Raw genomic sequence first — 17977 nt, forward strand, 5'->3', positions numbered from 1 at the left:
CCATAACACACCATTTAATAACATCCACTGCCTTAACAAGCAGGAACAACTACAAAGAAAATGAGATTTTGTCTGAATCCAACAGTCAGACTAAATGAGGAGACTTGACAGCTTTTCATAGACTGAATGGCATTTACATGTATTTTGCTTGTTTTGTTCTCTATAAAACAATGTATATATAAAGAATGGACGGATGTTTTGGTGTATCACACATATACTGTATGAAAATGAAAACACAATAGTTCAGCGTCTGATTTATTTGCTTAAACATTTGTGATGAGTGATGTGTGTTAAGTATACAGGCTATGATTTGAGTGCAAAGCTATAAAACACTTTAATACCCACTTTGTGCATAGGAGTCATGGGCCTATTCATAAAACCCCAAAACAAAGTGCCTTTAGCTATTCCCTTCACTCCGCTAATACGGGAAAACAGCATGTCACAACCTAAAAGGAGTAATGTCATCATACCTCTGCCTTCTTCTAGCAAGGTGACCTGGAGAAGTGGCTTCACATAACATACTGCAGCATATTTGGCTGCTGCATTGTTTTCTTGCTCGTCTTCTTCTTCTTGCTAAGAGCAATCTCAGAATTTCAGAGGCTTATCAATGCTTACACAGCAAAAACGTTTCTTAGCGTATTTACTACTGCTGACTTGTTTAGGTCACTTTCAGAGGTGTGATCTCTAGGGTGGTTGCGAGAAGTGATACTTGGTACCAAATGGATTCTGATTTCCTTCTAGTTTTTCTTTGATGCCATAAGCACTAGAGACACTGGACAACAAGATGTGAAATGTTGCTGTTAAGTGCAACAAGTCTGCTGTGATTTGTGAGGTGAAAAACCTACAAGGAGATACGCTTGAAGATATTTTGAGTAAGATTATCAGGTGAGAAAAAGAAAGAAATGTGAAAGCCAAAGTGCCAAAAAGAAAGAAAAAAAAACTGTTAATCAGAGAATACTGCAGCAGAATACTGTAGTGTCAATGAAAACAACTGCAAATATATGGAAAATTATTATCTAAAAAGAACAAAATACAATTATTTCTCTTTTACAGTCAGTTTTACTGTGTGCAATAGTTTTGCCGATTCAACTAGATAATAATGTAATTTAGGAAGAAGGGGGAAATCTGTAAAATAACAGTTGTTATGGATTTGGAAAGTTCACAGTCTGGCTCTCAGATCAGGCTCAATCTCCTGCACCTGTGTGATTGAGCTCAGCTGTGTGCTGTTGACAGTCATCTGGGCGGGGATATTAGGAGGGATCTCCCAACTGCTCAGTTGGTTGTGGGTAGGCGATCTGGAAGGTTTGACATCATCAGTCAGCCTTCTTTCCAGAAAACTCAGTATCTTTGCATCATTATTGCCCAGAACCCAGCACTTCCTTCCTTTTGTTTTGAGGAATGTTTTTTCTTTTAAGGGGTTTTAGTTTGTTTTTTTCTACCACCTTTGGTAGATTTAGTGGGAGATAGTGGTATTTAGCCATACCCTATCCCTTTTAGACCACAGAACCCCGTTTTCTGTTAGTTTGTGCAGTTTATTGTTAGTTTCACCCGTGAACAACCTTAGTTTATTTAATTTGTCTGAGACAAGGAAGGAGGTGAAACTTAACACAGTTGAAAATTTATTTTTCAGTTCCTAATGTCAGGGCTCCCCCTCGCCCCCGTTCCTCCCCCACCTGACATCCCCAAATCCTTTTTCCATCTGTCTTTCCCCTTTCTCCTTCTCTCACTCTTCCCCTCTCTCCCTCTTTCCCTCCAGCGATGCGCTGAGTGGTGGGTAGCCACACGGCTGCATCCACTCAGGCAATCTGCCGTTTCCCTGGAGCCTGGACAGCTGGAACTCATTCCTGTGATTTCACCTGCAACCATAAAAGACCGGTTCATCCCTCCACTTGCCACCGGATTGTTAAACATGACCTTATCGTCAGTTTGCTCTCCAGCCGTAATTTGTACCCAGTATCTTAACGCCTTAACTAATACATTTTCTCTGCTCCCCTCTGTCCAGCGGAACCAGCTGTCCAGACTCTCTGCCCGTCCTGCCCGATTCCCTGCAAGCCCCGGATCCCCCGCCTGAACGCTGCCGACATTTCGCCCCCTCGGTTTCCCCCTGTGACCTTCCTTCCTGGCTCCCCTTCTGCTTCACCGGAGTGTTCGGCCGCTTCCCCGTTCCCACCTGCTACCTCTGCCTTCCTCCCGGATTCCTCAGCACACGGTGCCCTTGGTTCGCCTGCTCCCCTCCCACAACCTCTCTGTGAAATAAAACTTGTCTGCACCCGCCAGATTGTTGTACTCTCTGCTCGGATTCTCCCAGTATTCCATGATACCTAAAATACACTATTTGTCTTTCAAATTATGGAAAAATACCTGTAAAAGCATTTTTTTTGCTGATTAACATAGTAAACCAGTGTAATTTTATCCTTAAACATTGCAAAGGAGCAAATTATCATTTGTAAAGCTATAGATTTTTGATGTGGACATCATGTACAATTTTGGCCTGTTAGTTCTTTTATGATTAACATGTATCTGAATATTTTTTCTTTGATTTATTATTTGTAATTGAAGAATTGATTTGTTCTAAAAAAAAATTAAAATGTTCTTTTTGCAGTGTAGTTTGTTCACATTAAACATCTGAAGTCAGGCATGTTATATGACTAGCCATTGCAGATGCCAGTTCAGTGAAGCAAAAAACTCAAAACCAGACAGGGGCTCATGAGATCAGGTAAAAGGTGGACAACATGTGCACATTCACTGCTCTGTTTTTTAATCCTTGCCTTTGAAAACATAACACCCCTCCTCAGCTATCAAGCCAGGAGCTTCCTCTTCATGGTCAGTCTGTAAATGATTTGATATCCATCATCCCAGCCGTAAAGCTGCTTCTCCTCGGGGTTGTATTTCAGACTAGTGTGGGCTCCATACCTCCTGGGGAAGTACAGCAGTGGAGCTTCCTCACTGATCACCATGTCGTTGACGTCAAACACACACTGAACCCTGGAGCGGCTGGCCAGATGGGTGTTATAAACCACATATACAGTCCCGCACACCACAAAAGCCGCCTCCGCATTCTCCCTCGGGCACCGGGTGTCCCAGATTTGCTCTATATCAAGGGTGGCAGCGTCCATCTTTGCCAGGCTGATGTTTGGTTCACTGTCACTGGGGGCGTACAGGAGCCAGAGACCCTCATCGTCTGCTGCGAGGTCTGCTACAGTCTCTGGATTGAGGCTGTAAACAGAAGCATGGCTCTCCACCGGGAACATGGTCATGTCTGTCACAGAGCCGGTCAGAAGGTCGTATCTGACCACCTGCACGTCCATATCAGAGTCCTGCTGTATGTAGTACAAAAAGCCGTTATAAACAGCACTGCCAGGGCCGCTCCAGTCAGAGGGAAGCCTGATGTTTCTGCTGCTGGTGACCCCCAGAGAGCGAGAAAAGTCCCGGACAGAGTCAAACTGGTAGATAGTGTCTCCTGACGTCCCGTTAAAGACGTAAACCTTGGACGACCTGGGGTCTCTGGTCCACATGCCCTTGGGGCTGCCCACTCTTTTCAGGATCTTCACTGATCTGATGCCAGAGATGATTTCCACACAGTCTGCAGTGAGAGACAAAAGCCCAGATTGTTTTTCAGCTAACAGAAACAACCATGAAAGAGTAAATCCACAGTGACCAAACTGTTGCTGCACCAAGGCTTCCTTTCACATTCAGCACATCACAGAGTTTTGAAACAGTAGGAGCTGGTCATTACAAGTGTTTTGTTGATTTTAGCAAAAAAAAAAAAATGCTGGAGAATCTTCATTAAAATTCATACAAGGAGCTTAAACTAATTAATTTCATTTTTAATTGGCTAACCCATCTGTCCATTCTACTCGTCGAGGTCGAGATTAATTATAATTAATTAGGAATTATGTTTTTATTAGGAGTGTAACAAAACACTGTCACCAAAGGTCCAACAATGCCAAAACTATTTCTATTGCTATTTTTATTTCACAGCAATGAGCTATACTTGCGTGTGTTTGAATGCATTTAGCTTGCCGAGCCCTGTTAAACACTAGTTAAAGGAAGACATCAGCCAATTATTTGCCTGGCTGGTTGTCGGAGAAAATATTCAGCATTTTTGTGTCAGGAAGCTGCACCTTAGATTACTGTCTATGAATCATGTAAAGCAACAGAATTATTTAAAGAATGGTTCACATATGTTAAGTAATTTAAATTTATATCTCTTGTCAGAATTATTTTTCAAAAAAACTGCCAGTGCTCAGCTGAACTGTACAGCATTTGCAGCCTTCAGAAAGCATCAAGCATCCGCTGATGTCTTGCACTCCAAATTAAGGCAAATTCTAACCACTCAGGGGGAAATTGGACACAGACTAATAATGAGAGGAAGTACGGTTGCAGCACACAGTCAGCATGAAGATGCATCTGTGGACGAAGTCAGACTAATACCGTGTTTTCTACCCCACTCTAATGTATCCAGGAGCAACATTTGCATTATGCTCACCGATCTGAACTGGGTCCCTACAATGCCGTAAAGTTCATCTCTGGGTCACTTCACAGACCTTCACAATGGATCACTTTGTGCAGAACTCATTCCTGCGAACATGAGTTGGAGAGTAACGCCGCTGACCTCGGGCCAGTTTCCTGTCCCTCCTCCATGCACAGACACAGGCTGCACACAAAAAACATTACAGAGAAGGCTGTTTTCTGCATTGTAGCATCACTGGCTTTGGATTTAACAGACCTGACTGTGTGGTGCATTCAGATTCTGTGCACAAGGTTTATGGTATTACATCATAATTCTTGAATTTATGTGATATTGACTGTCTTGTTAAGTCAGCCAGTACAACAAAGGAATCAATATTTTTTCATTTGCTTTGTGAGAAGAATAAACTGTACCAAAGGAATTTAATGATCCATCAGCAGGGATGTAGGTTGTGGAAACATTAACGAGGGGAAAAATATAGATCTTGTGCCATATTTAGAGAAATCTGCCAATATACAGTCAGGAATTAAAATCTGATTTCACCACTTTCCTCATCATGCTTTAAGCAGGTTCTAAGTGGCTGTTTTACCTGAGTAAATGACTCAGAGCAGCAGCTGTAAGTCAGCATCGTTTGTAGCGGCGCACCTTGGGATGTGAAGATTCTAATGACAAACACTGTGCTCCAACAGCACAAACAGGGGAGCAGCTCTGCAGAAATAAATGAGTTGCATGAAGCCACATCTCTGCTGGAAAACATGACTGCACACTCATTCAACGCGCTCCGCTAGATGACTTGTAACAGCACCGTGTTTGTTTCCCATTTTCCAGTGGCACAGCTTTTCCAACAGAGAAACTCCGCAAAAGGAGTGGGGTGATGCCTGGTGGGTGTGTAATGCTTACTACACAGGCCATACATCCTGTAAATTCTGTCTGCGCCAGACCACATACTTTTTCTTCTCGCTTTAAGTACGTACTAAAACTGCCCTCACAAAGTATGCACTGTTTCATGCAGCATGCATACAAGTGGGCCATTTCGACTACGTTATAATACTGAGCCTGAGCATTTCACCATCATGGTCTGTATTGCGAAATGACCTGTTATCTGTCTGTGCGCGCTCCATAGCTCAAGTTTCTTTATATACAAGACACAGAATGGCCAGAAAAACATACTGGACTGCATGCTGGTTTATTACTCCACCAAGTTTATTACTCCGTGGCGTAGTTATGTGACGATTGGGGTATGTTTGTCCGTCCGTCTGTTTGCCTGTCTGTTAGCAACATTACTCAAAAACGGAATAACAGATTTGGATGAAATTTTCAGAGGTCAGAAATGACACAATGACCCCCTCATTAGATTTCGGCAGTGATACAGCTTATAGATCCACGGATTTGTTGAAGATTTCTGTATCATTGAGAGATAGCAGCATGGCGTTACTGTAACGATAACAAGTGAGCGCTACATCAGCTGCCTGCTGACAATCACATGATTGCGATCCTACTGCAAAGCCACTGCTGCGGACTTATCGGGACTAATCCATCAGAAATTGCACAACGACTTTTGGTGACGTACTGTGCTCACTGAGTGCTTTTCTTGTTCTATTCCAAATCATCGGTTTCCTTCTGGATCTCTGATTTGCTTTAAACCTTTTTTTAATCAAAAACTATGGTTGTTTAAAATGTTATCCGTGTGTTAGCTTGATATATCAAATCCTACGTATAAACTTTAAAATTTGCTGTTGACCCATTTTCTGCGCACCTTTTAATCACATCGAAATTTAATCCTGTTTTTGAATTATAATATTTCAAGAGTTATTAAAGACAAAAGCCTGAAATTTCACTGTTATTTCTTATCTTGTCATTAATTCAGAATCTGCAATATTGGTCGAGTAGATGAAAAATCTCCTATAATGGTTGACTTGAAATACATCTGTCAATGTTTGAGCAGACATTAACAAAAATAAATACATTATGCAAAAGTCAACCAGTGATATTGTCTGAACTATGACCAGTTGCTTGTCACAATAATACAAAAGATGTGGACTACATTGTTACAAGAATGGAAAACAATTGAGCCGTTATGACAAGTTGTACCACAAAAATAACAATATTGCTCGAGTGACAAATTCAAGTTAAACAGCGTTCTGGAGCTTCAAAATGGCTTCTTTAACTATAACTCATATTTCAACTTACCCACAATCCATCCATATTGCAGATTCTGGATCAATGGCATGGTGAGATAAAGATAAAATTTCAGGTTTTTAGATTGAATAGTTCCTGAGATACTGAAATCCAAATGTAGTTTTGGATTTCAATGTGCAAAAAAAAAATAAATAAAAATCTGCTGAAAGTGGCTCAACAGTTGATTTTTTTTCTCTGAAAATATTTGATATAAGAATCTAAAATTTCCAAAATATCTTTCTAAACATCAACATTTTGTGCTAAAAATGATCTTTGGGCAAATCAGAGATGATTGAGCAGAAACTGTTCTAAAAATGGGATGCTTTGAGATGGAATGACCCGACTACAAGAGGTGACCGGATGTAAGAGGACATCTTGGAGTTTCTGGTGTAATACTACTGCTGCATCCTGGAAGATCAAACAAGATGCTTGTTTGAAGTGTGTATGTAATTCTCTGCAGCTCACCAGACACTCTGGAGAGCAGTTCTTCCCACTCCTCTTCATCCTCTTCCTCTACCCTGCTCTCCTGCAGCCCCCAGGCCTCCTGCTCCACCACCTTCTCTGTCTTGAGTGCACAGGCCCGAGGGGAGGTCTGGGCCTCAACATAGTCCATCTCTCGCTCCACCCGGTCCACTCGGACGCCAGCTCCTTCCAGGTCTTTGAACAACGTGCTGTGATCATTCCTGAGTCCATCCATGGCCTCAGTGGTTAGTTTTTTGAAATCTTTCATCTCTGTGTGGTACCGCTGGGACAGATCATGCCACAACTGCATGCGATCCTGTGAGACATGGAGACGGTAACACAAGTGTTAAAACAGAATGTAGAATGTGTTTTTTCTGCTTTTTATATCAAGTGCAACATTAGGAAGAACACTGTTAAACTTTTCAACCGTAAAGAAGTCAGTGTCGGCCTGTCTGTCCATCAGATTGGGGAAGACCAGTCTGACTCACCGGATGTTGAATGCAGGCTGCTAATTTGCTGCTAATTTCAGGTGCTTTTGTCGTTCCTTTCTGCTTCCCCAAGGTGCAGCTTGACCATTATTTACTACAGAATGGGCTAACAAAGCAAGACTGAGGGAAGACTGAAATATCTCACCAAGGATGAGGCAAGTGTCATGAAATTATGTTCAGATTTGGGCTATCTCGATCAGATTTCAAAGATCTGAATCAGGGCAACAATCCAATGTCAACAATCCTTTGTTGACATTGGCTGTCACACAAGGGAGAGCATTACTTGTAGCAGGAAGCTATGGATGCAAATTCTGTATCGTTTTCTGAAACACTAATCAGAATGTTATTTATTCATATTAATGTTTTGAAAAATAAAAATAAATGTGGCACGGTTTCATATGCCACTGGGAACTATGTTTTAGTTGATACCAAATAGTCATAAACAGGAGCTCTGACTGGAGGTCATTAATCATCTCAGAAGTCTTTGTCATGGTGCCTGTTGTTAGCTAAACCCCCATAATGTTGTCTGCTTGCCAACACTAGGTGGTGACACAAGATATTACAGATTATCTACAAAAGTTTTAATGTAATTGAAGTGTGTATTATCTTGGAAAATAATTTGGGATTAGGAAACCAGATTGGATATTGGTCGTAACCAATTAATAAATGTCTCAGATCAGACAGCACACAAAACAAACTTGATCAGGACATCCTCCATATAGGCCATTAAATGTATGTAAAGAGTCAGAATGAGTCAACACTTCTTTTCATTGCACAGAATGGACACTGCCATGTTGCAGTGGTGCAACCAATTGCTTTCTTCTCCTAATAACCTAAATGGCAAGTTTTGATAATGAAGATTGGATCATGCAGTAAGACTTGCCTGCTTTGATCTTTCATTGAATTACCATTTTAATAACAGCGCTCACCTCACAGAATGAAAATTTTTCATCAAACCAAATTCGGCTAACACTATTTTACAGACACACTGCCCAACACAGCTGTGATTGAATTATAGAAATGTGCAGGTCAGAGTGTTTTTCTCCTCCTCAGTAGCAGATAATGAAGTCCACTCAGATCATTCTCTACTGGAGATATGTCTGGCTATGTGAGACCAGTAAGAAAATGGTCCATGTTTTTATTTAATCTGGCACAGATGGTGAAACTTATGTTCCAAAATTGCCATTTCATTATTTACAGAACACAACCTGCATTCTCTCTAGCAACCAGCAGAGGGCGACTATTCTGGTTGATGAAAGAAGTCAGACTGTACAGAAATCTATGAGAAAATGACCCTCCTTCTTATTTAATTCATTGTCTCAGGAAACATTTTCTTAAACCAAAATCTAAACTCATGGCCTCAGAATGATAGTCCACACAGCAATAGATGGCACTAAAGTCACTACGTCCATCTTTTACTACAGTTTGTGTGCTTCTACCTGCACACATCTGTGGCATGCTAAACATCAGCATGTTGTCATTGTCAGTGTTAGCATCCTGACTTTACAGTTTCATGCAAAGCACCTCAACCACAAGGCTGCCAACAGGTCTCCAGACGCTCAGTGATATTTCCTGCTATGAAAAATCTCTTATGGTAAAAACGTCCCTATTTCAATCAAAGCACTTTCAGCATCACCAAACAGAAAACAACTCTGTGTTTCTCAGCACACTGATTGACTCAGTAAGAGTGGCAGGTGAATTATACAGAGCGAGATGTAATAACTGACGGCTCAACACCGTCTCTTCCAGCTCGGTTTCATTTTCCTCCTTTGCTTGCTGCGGGCCCGTGGACAAATGGAAATGAAAGTTCAATGAAAGCTCGCTGATGAATTGCCGTGTTCATATCATTGCAGAAGTTGAGCCAGCATATTGGAGCTGAGACCGGAGGGAAGCCACAGGGGGCCAAGTGAGCAGAATTGAGCTGCAAATAGACAATTCATTTTATGCTTGTAACAGTGTTAAGATTGTCATTCTTGCACGGCAGCCAGGCAGTTGATGAAATAGGAAAGTTCAGACTCTGTAAATGTACTCCAAAAAAGTAGATTAAAGGAATTATTTAAATAACACCCTGAGGTAAGCAGACATGTAATTCTCTTGCATTTCATGTCACAGTCACCTCAAGCCAACAAAAGTCCTTTTTACACAAGTTTGCCTGCTCTTTTTAAATGGCACTGAGACAGATGTCTCCCTTTTAAGAAACAATACTGAACTGTTGGTAATTTGACTCGTTCCTTCTACCTTTGCAGAACACGTCTTTCTATTAGTCTGTTGGAATGTTTGATGCCGCAGCAGCAAAGGCTGAGCTTGTACTCATTACTGGTGTGTCACTGTCTTGAAACACTGAAGAAAATGTAATGTTGTTGGACAGAGGCTGCGTGTTGCATGAGAAGGAGAGCTCTGCATGCATCGACTGATATTCCCCCAGAGGCCCTGCGAAGTTGATGAGCTGGGCAGAGATTGCATTAATTGGTTTGCATTAGTTAAGACATTAAATTCAAATAGAAGGAAGAGGAAGAGGAATTTTAAATGACTACAGAGGGATCTGTTAAAGCACAAGTCATTTAAAAAAACAGATTCGCCTCTTACCTCAATAGCCAACAATCGGTTCTCCAGATAATCCATCAGCCCCTGGTAGTAATGCTGAGCCCCGGTGAAAGTCCAGGCGATGGAAATGAGGAGGACAAACAGCGGCTTCATTGTGAGCAGATCAATGAGACAGCTGAGCTTCTTTGTCCAGATTTAAGAGGATTCCTCAGGTTTCTCTCTTTGATGTGATCCTCTGCGGAACTGTCCTCAGAGCGTCACAAAACCTCCGTGCATCGCGCTGTAGAGGACTGGACTGTAACCACACATGCAAAAAGGTGAGAAGGACAGCGAGAGTAAGAGGCCGCTCTGAGAGTTTCCAATTCTTTGACCGCTCTCACTTTGCTGGAATGTTTTCACAAACTCTCAGGGAGGAGCCTTGAGCCTCTTACCCCTCTCTATCCTCAAAAAAATGAATGTGCTGCACTCATTTTGTGCATGTGTGCTTGTTGCACATGTTGTACATTCTGTCTCAGGCGTGTACCAGCAGAAACAGAACAGAACTAAACACCCATCTGACAAGACACTCGTGCGCACAGCATTCCTGGCTCTGTCCAGGTTTAAATATGACTCAAATCATCGCTTTATCTTTATAATGGTGAATAATATCATATGCTGCTGATAAAATCATTACTACAGCATGTATGAAAACATGACTCTATCGTTCATGTTTGAATCTTCTTTCACAGCAGATATTTTGACATTTTGACTTGCTCCTGCAGGAGAAGCACAGGTGAGACAACTTGTGTTAACATTGGTTCATTTTCATCAAATGTTCAGTAACACCTCCTGAACCAGCATGAACAATATTCGGACCCTTTTATTAGCTCACCCAGGCCTTGTCCACACATGATTTTTTTTTAAATTCGGCTTTTTTAACCTTCAGCATTTTGCCCTTTAATCCACATGCAAATGCAATGTTAAGTAACTGAAAAAGGACCTTTTGGAAAGCTCATTCAAGGTTAAAGATATTCAGAAACTCTGCTTGCAGTGTTGACATGCAGGCAGGGAAAATTGAGCTTTTGGCTGCAATGTTAGAGGGCGCTTCGTTATCTTCTGTGTTTATATGGCAGACATGGCCAAAATATCGTCAATACTAACCTTGCTAATGGGACTTTGAATGCTTAGACATAAATATTCAGTTACTGCTCCACTATATTGAGGAATAGAGGCAGAAAGGGTGTCAGAAAAAGTATGTTAAAAAAGCAGTGGACTACTGTAAAAAGGATGAAAATAATGATAAATATCTGTTAAGTAATTATTATTATTATACGACTTAACTACAGGAAAACAATGTAACTTTATGGTCAAATACTGTAAAAGAACAACCTGCTGTAAGTATAAGTACACATTTTAGATGTAGACATTATTGGCATTTAATATTTGTTTGTTTTTAAGAGTTCATTTGTAAATGAATACCATTTGCTGTCATTTTACTAGAATAAAAAGAGAGTGATCTGTCAAATAACAGTTAAAAATGGATTTGCCATATTTCAATCCTTAACATATATTATTTTTCATTTAAACAATAGGAAATATGGGTAAAATCATGTTTTTTTCTGATTAAATACGGTAAAAAAAAAAATTGCAATATTTTACAGTTAAATATTGCGTAAGAACAAATTGCCATCTCTTAAAATACAGTTTTCAAATTTTGCATGTTTTACAGTTTTGTCCTATTCTTGTTTGTTAGTTTATTTTGCTTCTACAGTTACCATTTAAAAAATATAGTTTTTTTCTCAGATTTTACTATTTTTTTCTTAATTTTTCAAAAAAATGTAAAAATTGATGATTGTAAGTTAGACAGTTTGCAGGAGTCCGTTTTTGTAGCTGTTTTCTGTGCTCGTCCCTCTCCTAAACACCTGCATCACAGAAAAGATGTGTGAAAAGTTCCTATAAGATTTCAGGGAAATATCCATCCATCCATCCATCCATCCATTCTCTATACACTGCTTTATCCTCATTAAGGTCAATCCCAGCTGATTTAGACTGAAATCAGGGGACACCCTGGACAGGTCGCCAGTCTGTCGCAGGGCTACATATACAGACAAACAATCACACTCACATTCACACCTACGGACAATTTAGAATAATCAATTCACTTCAGCATATATTTCAACTGTGGGAGGAAGCCGGAGTACCTGGAGAAAACCCACGCATGCACAGGGAGAACATAAAAAAATGAATAAATTAGTTTTTATTCTTCTTTTTACAGCGCACTGAAACCAGTTAAAATGTTGTTGTGTTTTTCAGGCTTTGTAATGACCAACATGGCTTTAGGACTACAGTTGTATTGGTGTCTGTTGGTTTGGCATGTTTTGGTTCTATTGTGAGTTTTTCATTGTAATTTTCCTGGAAACAGTTCTATGTGTATTTTTTTTCTTTTGGGAACAAAGGGGGAAAACCCCTGTTTAAACATGGCTGTGTACATGCAGACTAAGGCCTAGTCACAGCATTCTTGTTTTTAATATAATCAGTTGCACCTGTGCTTTCTTCACAATGAGGTACTTGAATATCTGCAGGTTTAATTCACTGGTACACCTTATTCATGCTATTATCCAATCAGCTAATCATGTGGCAGCAGTGTACTGCATAAAATCCTGCAGATACAGCAGCTCCAGTTAATGTTCACATCAAACATCAAAACGAGAAGAGATTGGGATCTCTGTGATTCTCACTGGAGCAAGATTGTTGGTGCCAGATAGACTGGTCTGAACATTTCTGAAACTGCTGATCTCCTGGATTTCCACAAAATTCTTCTGTATTTACTCAGAATTGTGAAAAACTAAACCCATCCAGAGACGAGACGCCTTGTTGATGAGAGACGTCTGAGGAGATCAGACTGGAAGAAAGGCCACAGTAACTCAAATGACGAATCTTTACAAACTGTGCTGAGCAGGAAAGCAGCTTTGACTGCAAAAAAATGTCCACCCTTAAATAATTTCTTTTGTAAACATGGTAGAATCATGAAACCTGGACCTACCCCCCTATTTGTCCACACGACCTTTCCAATGAGCCTGGCCAGAATCTGTATGACGTCAGGAAGTGGGTGTTACCTTGGAATTTTATATTTTTTTTCTGTATCTTGAGAACGGAAGGTCGTAGAGACTCGGCACCAAGATTGGCGTGTTCAGCGTGGCCGAATTATGTGGACGGATCACACTACCAAAAGTCTATAATGTTCAGTTTGGGAGATATTTGCGAACATTTTTGCCCATTCACTTTCAATGGTGACTCCCAAAATTTACCCCACAGAGAGGACTTAAGAGCATGTTTCAGACTATTCTGAGTCATTTGGGATAGATTTTTGGTTAAGCTTTTTGGTCCCATACTATGAGTTAGTGCAGGATTAGGGTTAGGAAGAGGAGTAATAACCACGATCATCATTTTGAGGATCATCTGTTTTTAAGGCAGAGGGGCTACAACAGCAGAGGAGGACATCAGCCAAGAGCTAAAATCTAAGGCTAGAGAAGGCACTGAGGCTGGAGAGTTGAAGACAGATCAAAATGTAGCCTGGTCTGATGAATCTCCATTTCTGCTGAGGCTGCAGATGACAGATCAGAATTTGGTGCTAACAGCATGAATCCATGGACCTGGCTGCCATGTGCACGCAGTCCAGGCTGCTGCTGGTGGTGTTGTAAAGGTGTGGACAGTGATTTCTTGGTACACTGTGGACACCTAAAAGCTGCAATAGGCAGAATCTGGAAAAGGGTGCAGCTCTACTCTCTCTGTCCAAAGCTAAAAGGCAACATGAACCTTTGGCTTCACACAGGACCTAAACCCCACTTCCCTGAATGAAAGTCTGGCACATCACCAATCGAGCCATCACTTGCTATTAACTGTTATGCTGTCTGACCTATCTGCATGAAAGGATCTGTGTTTGGCAAAAATCTCCCCATGCAGGAATTTTTAAAAACCTGAGCTGAGAGTTTCTTATCAGACCTCTTGAATAATGATATGCTAAAAGGACATCATGTTTGTTTTGGGGTTTTTTTTTGCTCAGTGACACTCCCCCAAAAAACTGCCTACCTCTGCTTTAATACCAACAAACATGCTGACCATGTGTACCCCTTTGTGACAACAGTTTACCCTCTTCTAATGCCTACTTTCTGCAGCACAATGCACCATGTCATGAAGGAAAAGTCGCCATGAACATGACGAGTTCAGCCGACTTCACTGGTCTTCCAGCTCACCAGATGTGAATCTGGCAGAACACCTTTGGGATGTGGTAAAACGGGAGATTAGCAACATGAATGTCCAGCTAATAAATCTGCAGAAATAATGTGATGAATCATGTCAGCATGGAGCAGAATGATTCTAACATCTTCTTGAATCCGTGCTACCAAGAACTGAGCAGCTGAGATTCAGTTTGCTGTTCCTAATAAAGTGTGTGGATTAGGATATCAGAACAATTATGAGAGAACAGAACAAGCTGCTGTTTCTGACAGAATATTTAACGATCAGTAGTTCCAGGAGTGTGTTTTCTACATCCATGCTATCAATTATTTATTCTTTTTCTGATGCTGCCTCCAGCTGAAACTCTTCAGCCCTCCAGCTCACCACAAATCCAATCACTGGTGTTGGTTAAAATTGTGATAATATACTGAAAACAGTGACATAGTTTTTGGCCGGTGTGTAAGATCCATCTGATTATTAAAAGGATTATTAAAAGTGTTAAGGAGTATATTGTTACTCATCAATGAGTTTTTATCTCTCCGGGTATATTCTAAATGCAATGAAATATAAAAAGTATAAGTTCCTTAACACAGCTATTTGTACTTGTAGGATAAGCCTGTTGGTCTCAAGTTTGCTCATTGAAATTAATTAAATAAAACATGCAGAGTAACTACAAAAGTAATCATTTTGTCATTTATTTCTTTATTCCTTTCGTTATTGGGTCAGTCCGTGTCATTTCAGATATCAGTGTTAAGCCACTGTCTCAGAGCTTATTCAGAGTTTAATAATTGGCAACCGAAAATGAAGTTTTGTGAATCATTTATGCAGAATGTTGAGAATTGCCTGTGTGTTTAGAACCGTGAATTTTTGTACATTGTACCTCAGAAGCCATTTCAAGGGTTAAATATCTCCAGAAATATAATTTCTGCAGCCATATGATGTGGTGAGGACACTGGGCTTTAGCAGAGGCCAATTATTGGCCCTTAAAAAGGGGAAAATATATACCAGGCATGGGCAAACTATGGCCCCCGGGCCACATACGGCCCGTTGGCCTTTTCAACAAAATAATTTTGTCAATATTAGAACTGACGAAATTACAGTAAAGACACATTCATTTGGCGTTCCCCTGCAGTATCCGACGTTTCTGTTGACTCCACTAGATGGCGCGCTCCAGACACAAGTGACCTTTGTCAGTTTATTTTCTCTTCTTCTACTTTACAACTGCATTGAGCCCTGCCGTGGATCAAAGAAAAGTCAACATTGAGTGTCGAGTGTTTCAGAAGGAGTGGACTACTAAATATTTTTTCGCTGAAGTCCGTTCAAAGGCTGTATGTCTTATTTGCAATAAAACCGTTGCGGTTTTTAAAGAATAGAATATCAGCCAGCACTTTTCCATGAAGCATGCTAACTACGCTAGCAACCAGTCAGCGCAGGAACGGACAGCTACGGCTCAGAGGTTGGCAGACTCAGCAAAATACTTTTTTCTGCAAACTACGATTCAAGAGTCAAGCACGAAGGCAAGTTATTTTTTGTTAGCATTCAAAATAGCAAAGGTTAGCAAGAAAGAATGCGTGGTAGAGACAGCAGGTCTCCTGTGTCCAGAGAGCAAAAACAAATTTGAAAAAATTAGTTTATCAGCAGGACAGTTACTTGCCGTGTTGAACTAATCCACGAAGACTTAGCCAGCTCACTGAACGATAAAGTGGAGTCCTTCAAGCTATATTCATTAGCACTGGACGAAAGTAATGACATAAAAGACACTGCTCAGCTTTTAATTTTTATTCGAGGGATTAATGAACTTTTTGAGACAACGGAGGAATTTTTGACCATGGAATCCATGAAGGGGAAAACACATGGAGAGGACTGTAGGACAGGATGTCTGGGGTCATCAGAGGATGAAGCTTCCGTGGTGGAAACTTGCCAAACTTGACAGGAAAAAGCTGCAAGAGAAAGATCAATTGTGCACAAAGTGTACACAGATGTGAGAGCCTTCAAAGCCAAACTGACTTTATTCTCAAGACAAATGTAAAAAAAAAAAAAAAAAAATCCTTTGTTCATTTTCCAACACTGGCGATGCTGACAGAGACCAGTGGACATGTGATGAAATATAATGAATCACTTGACGACCTGCACAGAGAATTCTGTTCTCTGTTTTTGAAAATATTGACATGACATGGTATCATGTCGTTTGTCACAAGACCCAGAAACAGCACCTCAGGAGCTGCAGTTGGAACTGATCGATCTTCAAAGTGACTCAGTCTTAAAGGAGAAGTTCAGCTCCCTTAAACTGAATGACTTTTACACTTCACTAAGTGAAGCCAAGTTTCCAAACATTCAGAAGATGGCACAGAGGATGCTGGTGTTGTTCGGATCTACCTACGTGTGTGAGCAGATGTTTAGCGTGATGAACACCAACAAAGCACACCACAGATCCCAGTTAAATGATGAACACCTCAGATCCATCCTGAGAATTGCCACAACCAGATTGACACCAGACTTTGATGCACTGGCAGAAAAGGATGACCAACAACACTGTTCCCGCTAAAACTGAATGTGAGTATTCTTTGCTTTGTCAGTATAGTCTTTAACATGTAATTCATATTAGTTTGCACAATCTCCAAACATCTGATGCTGGTCTGGCCCGTTTGTCGAATTTCAAAAGTCAGTGTGGCCCCTGAGCCAAAAAATTTGCCCACCCCTGGTACATACACTACCATTCAAAAGTTTGGGGTCACCAAGACATGTTTTCCATGAAAATTCACACTTTTATTCAGGTGCTAACATAACTGAACAAGGGTTTTCTAATCATCAATTAGCCTTTCAACACCACTAGCTAACACAATGTAGCATTAGAACACAGGAGTGATGGTTGCTGGAAATGTTCCTCTGTGTCCCTATGTAGATATTCCATTAAGAATCAGCTGTTTCCAGCTAGAATAGTCATTTAAAACATTAACAATGTCTAGACTGTATTTCTGATTAATTTAAGTTTTTTTTCATTTTCTTTTAAAAATCAGGACATTTGTAAGTGACCCTGAACTTTTAAAAGGTAGCGTATATGGATGTTTTTATATTTCCTCCAACAAACAGATAGCCTAGTCGCGCTAGACCCATGCTCTGAAGACGCAAGGGTCTAGGCATGCTCGACAGGGAGGGAGGCGGGCTAAAAGGTTGTCTATCAAATCACTCTGCAGCAATTGGGTAGGTATACAACCAATCAGCGCAACGAATAGGCTGACGGAGTTCCTAGAGCGCTGGATTGTGGCTAAGTCCTATTAGCTTCCCAACCAGCGGAGCCAACTGGTATATTAAGGATTTGCCATATCCCGTCGGCATAAGTCCAAATACGTCTTTCTTCTCAATGAAACACTTAAGTGCCGTCCTTTGTTTATCTTTCAAGTTGAATTTTAGCTTCAAATCTTTAAGGGCTGTGGCCAAAGCCGAGTCAAAAGATAACTGTTTATTGTGCGCCGGTTGTTTCTGTCAGAATCGTCGCGCCTCTGTTGTCACTTCGTTACGCCCGCCTTCTGACTCTACACTTCATGGTGATTCGTCCGGCCAGTTTTAGGCGCATCCAACCTCGAGCCTTATGGAGGGTAACTAGACCCACACTGGCAGA

At 40.8% G+C, this 17977-nt stretch overlaps 2 protein-coding genes across 2 annotated transcripts in view; both read right to left on the bottom strand.

Annotated features, from left to right (window-relative positions):
• Positions 1–17977, bottom strand: part of c1qtnf12 (C1q and TNF related 12) — a 208054-nt gene that overhangs the window by 135834 nt on the left and 54243 nt on the right. The gene's annotated exons all lie outside the window — the stretch shown is intronic.
• Positions 113–10581, bottom strand: olfml3a (olfactomedin-like 3a). The gene is made up of 3 exons (XM_022190170.2): positions 10186–10581; positions 7115–7427; positions 113–3583 (listed from the first exon to the last, which is right to left on the bottom strand). The coding sequence occupies exons 1-3, from the start codon at positions 10294–10296 to the stop codon at positions 2799–2801; spliced, it is 1209 nt and encodes a 402-aa protein (XP_022045862.2). The 5' UTR covers positions 10297–10581; the 3' UTR covers positions 113–2798.

Source organism: Acanthochromis polyacanthus, chromosome 6 (assembly GCF_021347895.1).
Source record: "Acanthochromis polyacanthus isolate Apoly-LR-REF ecotype Palm Island chromosome 6, KAUST_Apoly_ChrSc, whole genome shotgun sequence".
Classification (NCBI taxonomy): domain Eukaryota; kingdom Metazoa; phylum Chordata; class Actinopteri; family Pomacentridae; genus Acanthochromis; species Acanthochromis polyacanthus.

What these genes read in the sequence shown, in the direction of transcription:
- olfml3a (XM_022190170.2), bottom strand. Translation starts at nt 10,296, where the DNA reads ATGAAGCCGCTGTTTGTCCTCCTCATTTCCATCGCCTGGACTTTCACC. An exon ending in ACCGATTGTTGGCTATTGAG is followed by an intron (nt 7,428 to 10,185) that starts GTAAGAGGCGAA and finishes CATGTCTCACAG; the next exon opens with GATCGCATGCAGTTGTGGCA. An exon ending in ACTGCTCTCCAGAGTGTCTG is followed by an intron (nt 3,584 to 7,114) that starts GTGAGCTGCAGA and finishes CTCTCACTGCAG; the next exon opens with ACTGTGTGGAAATCATCTCT.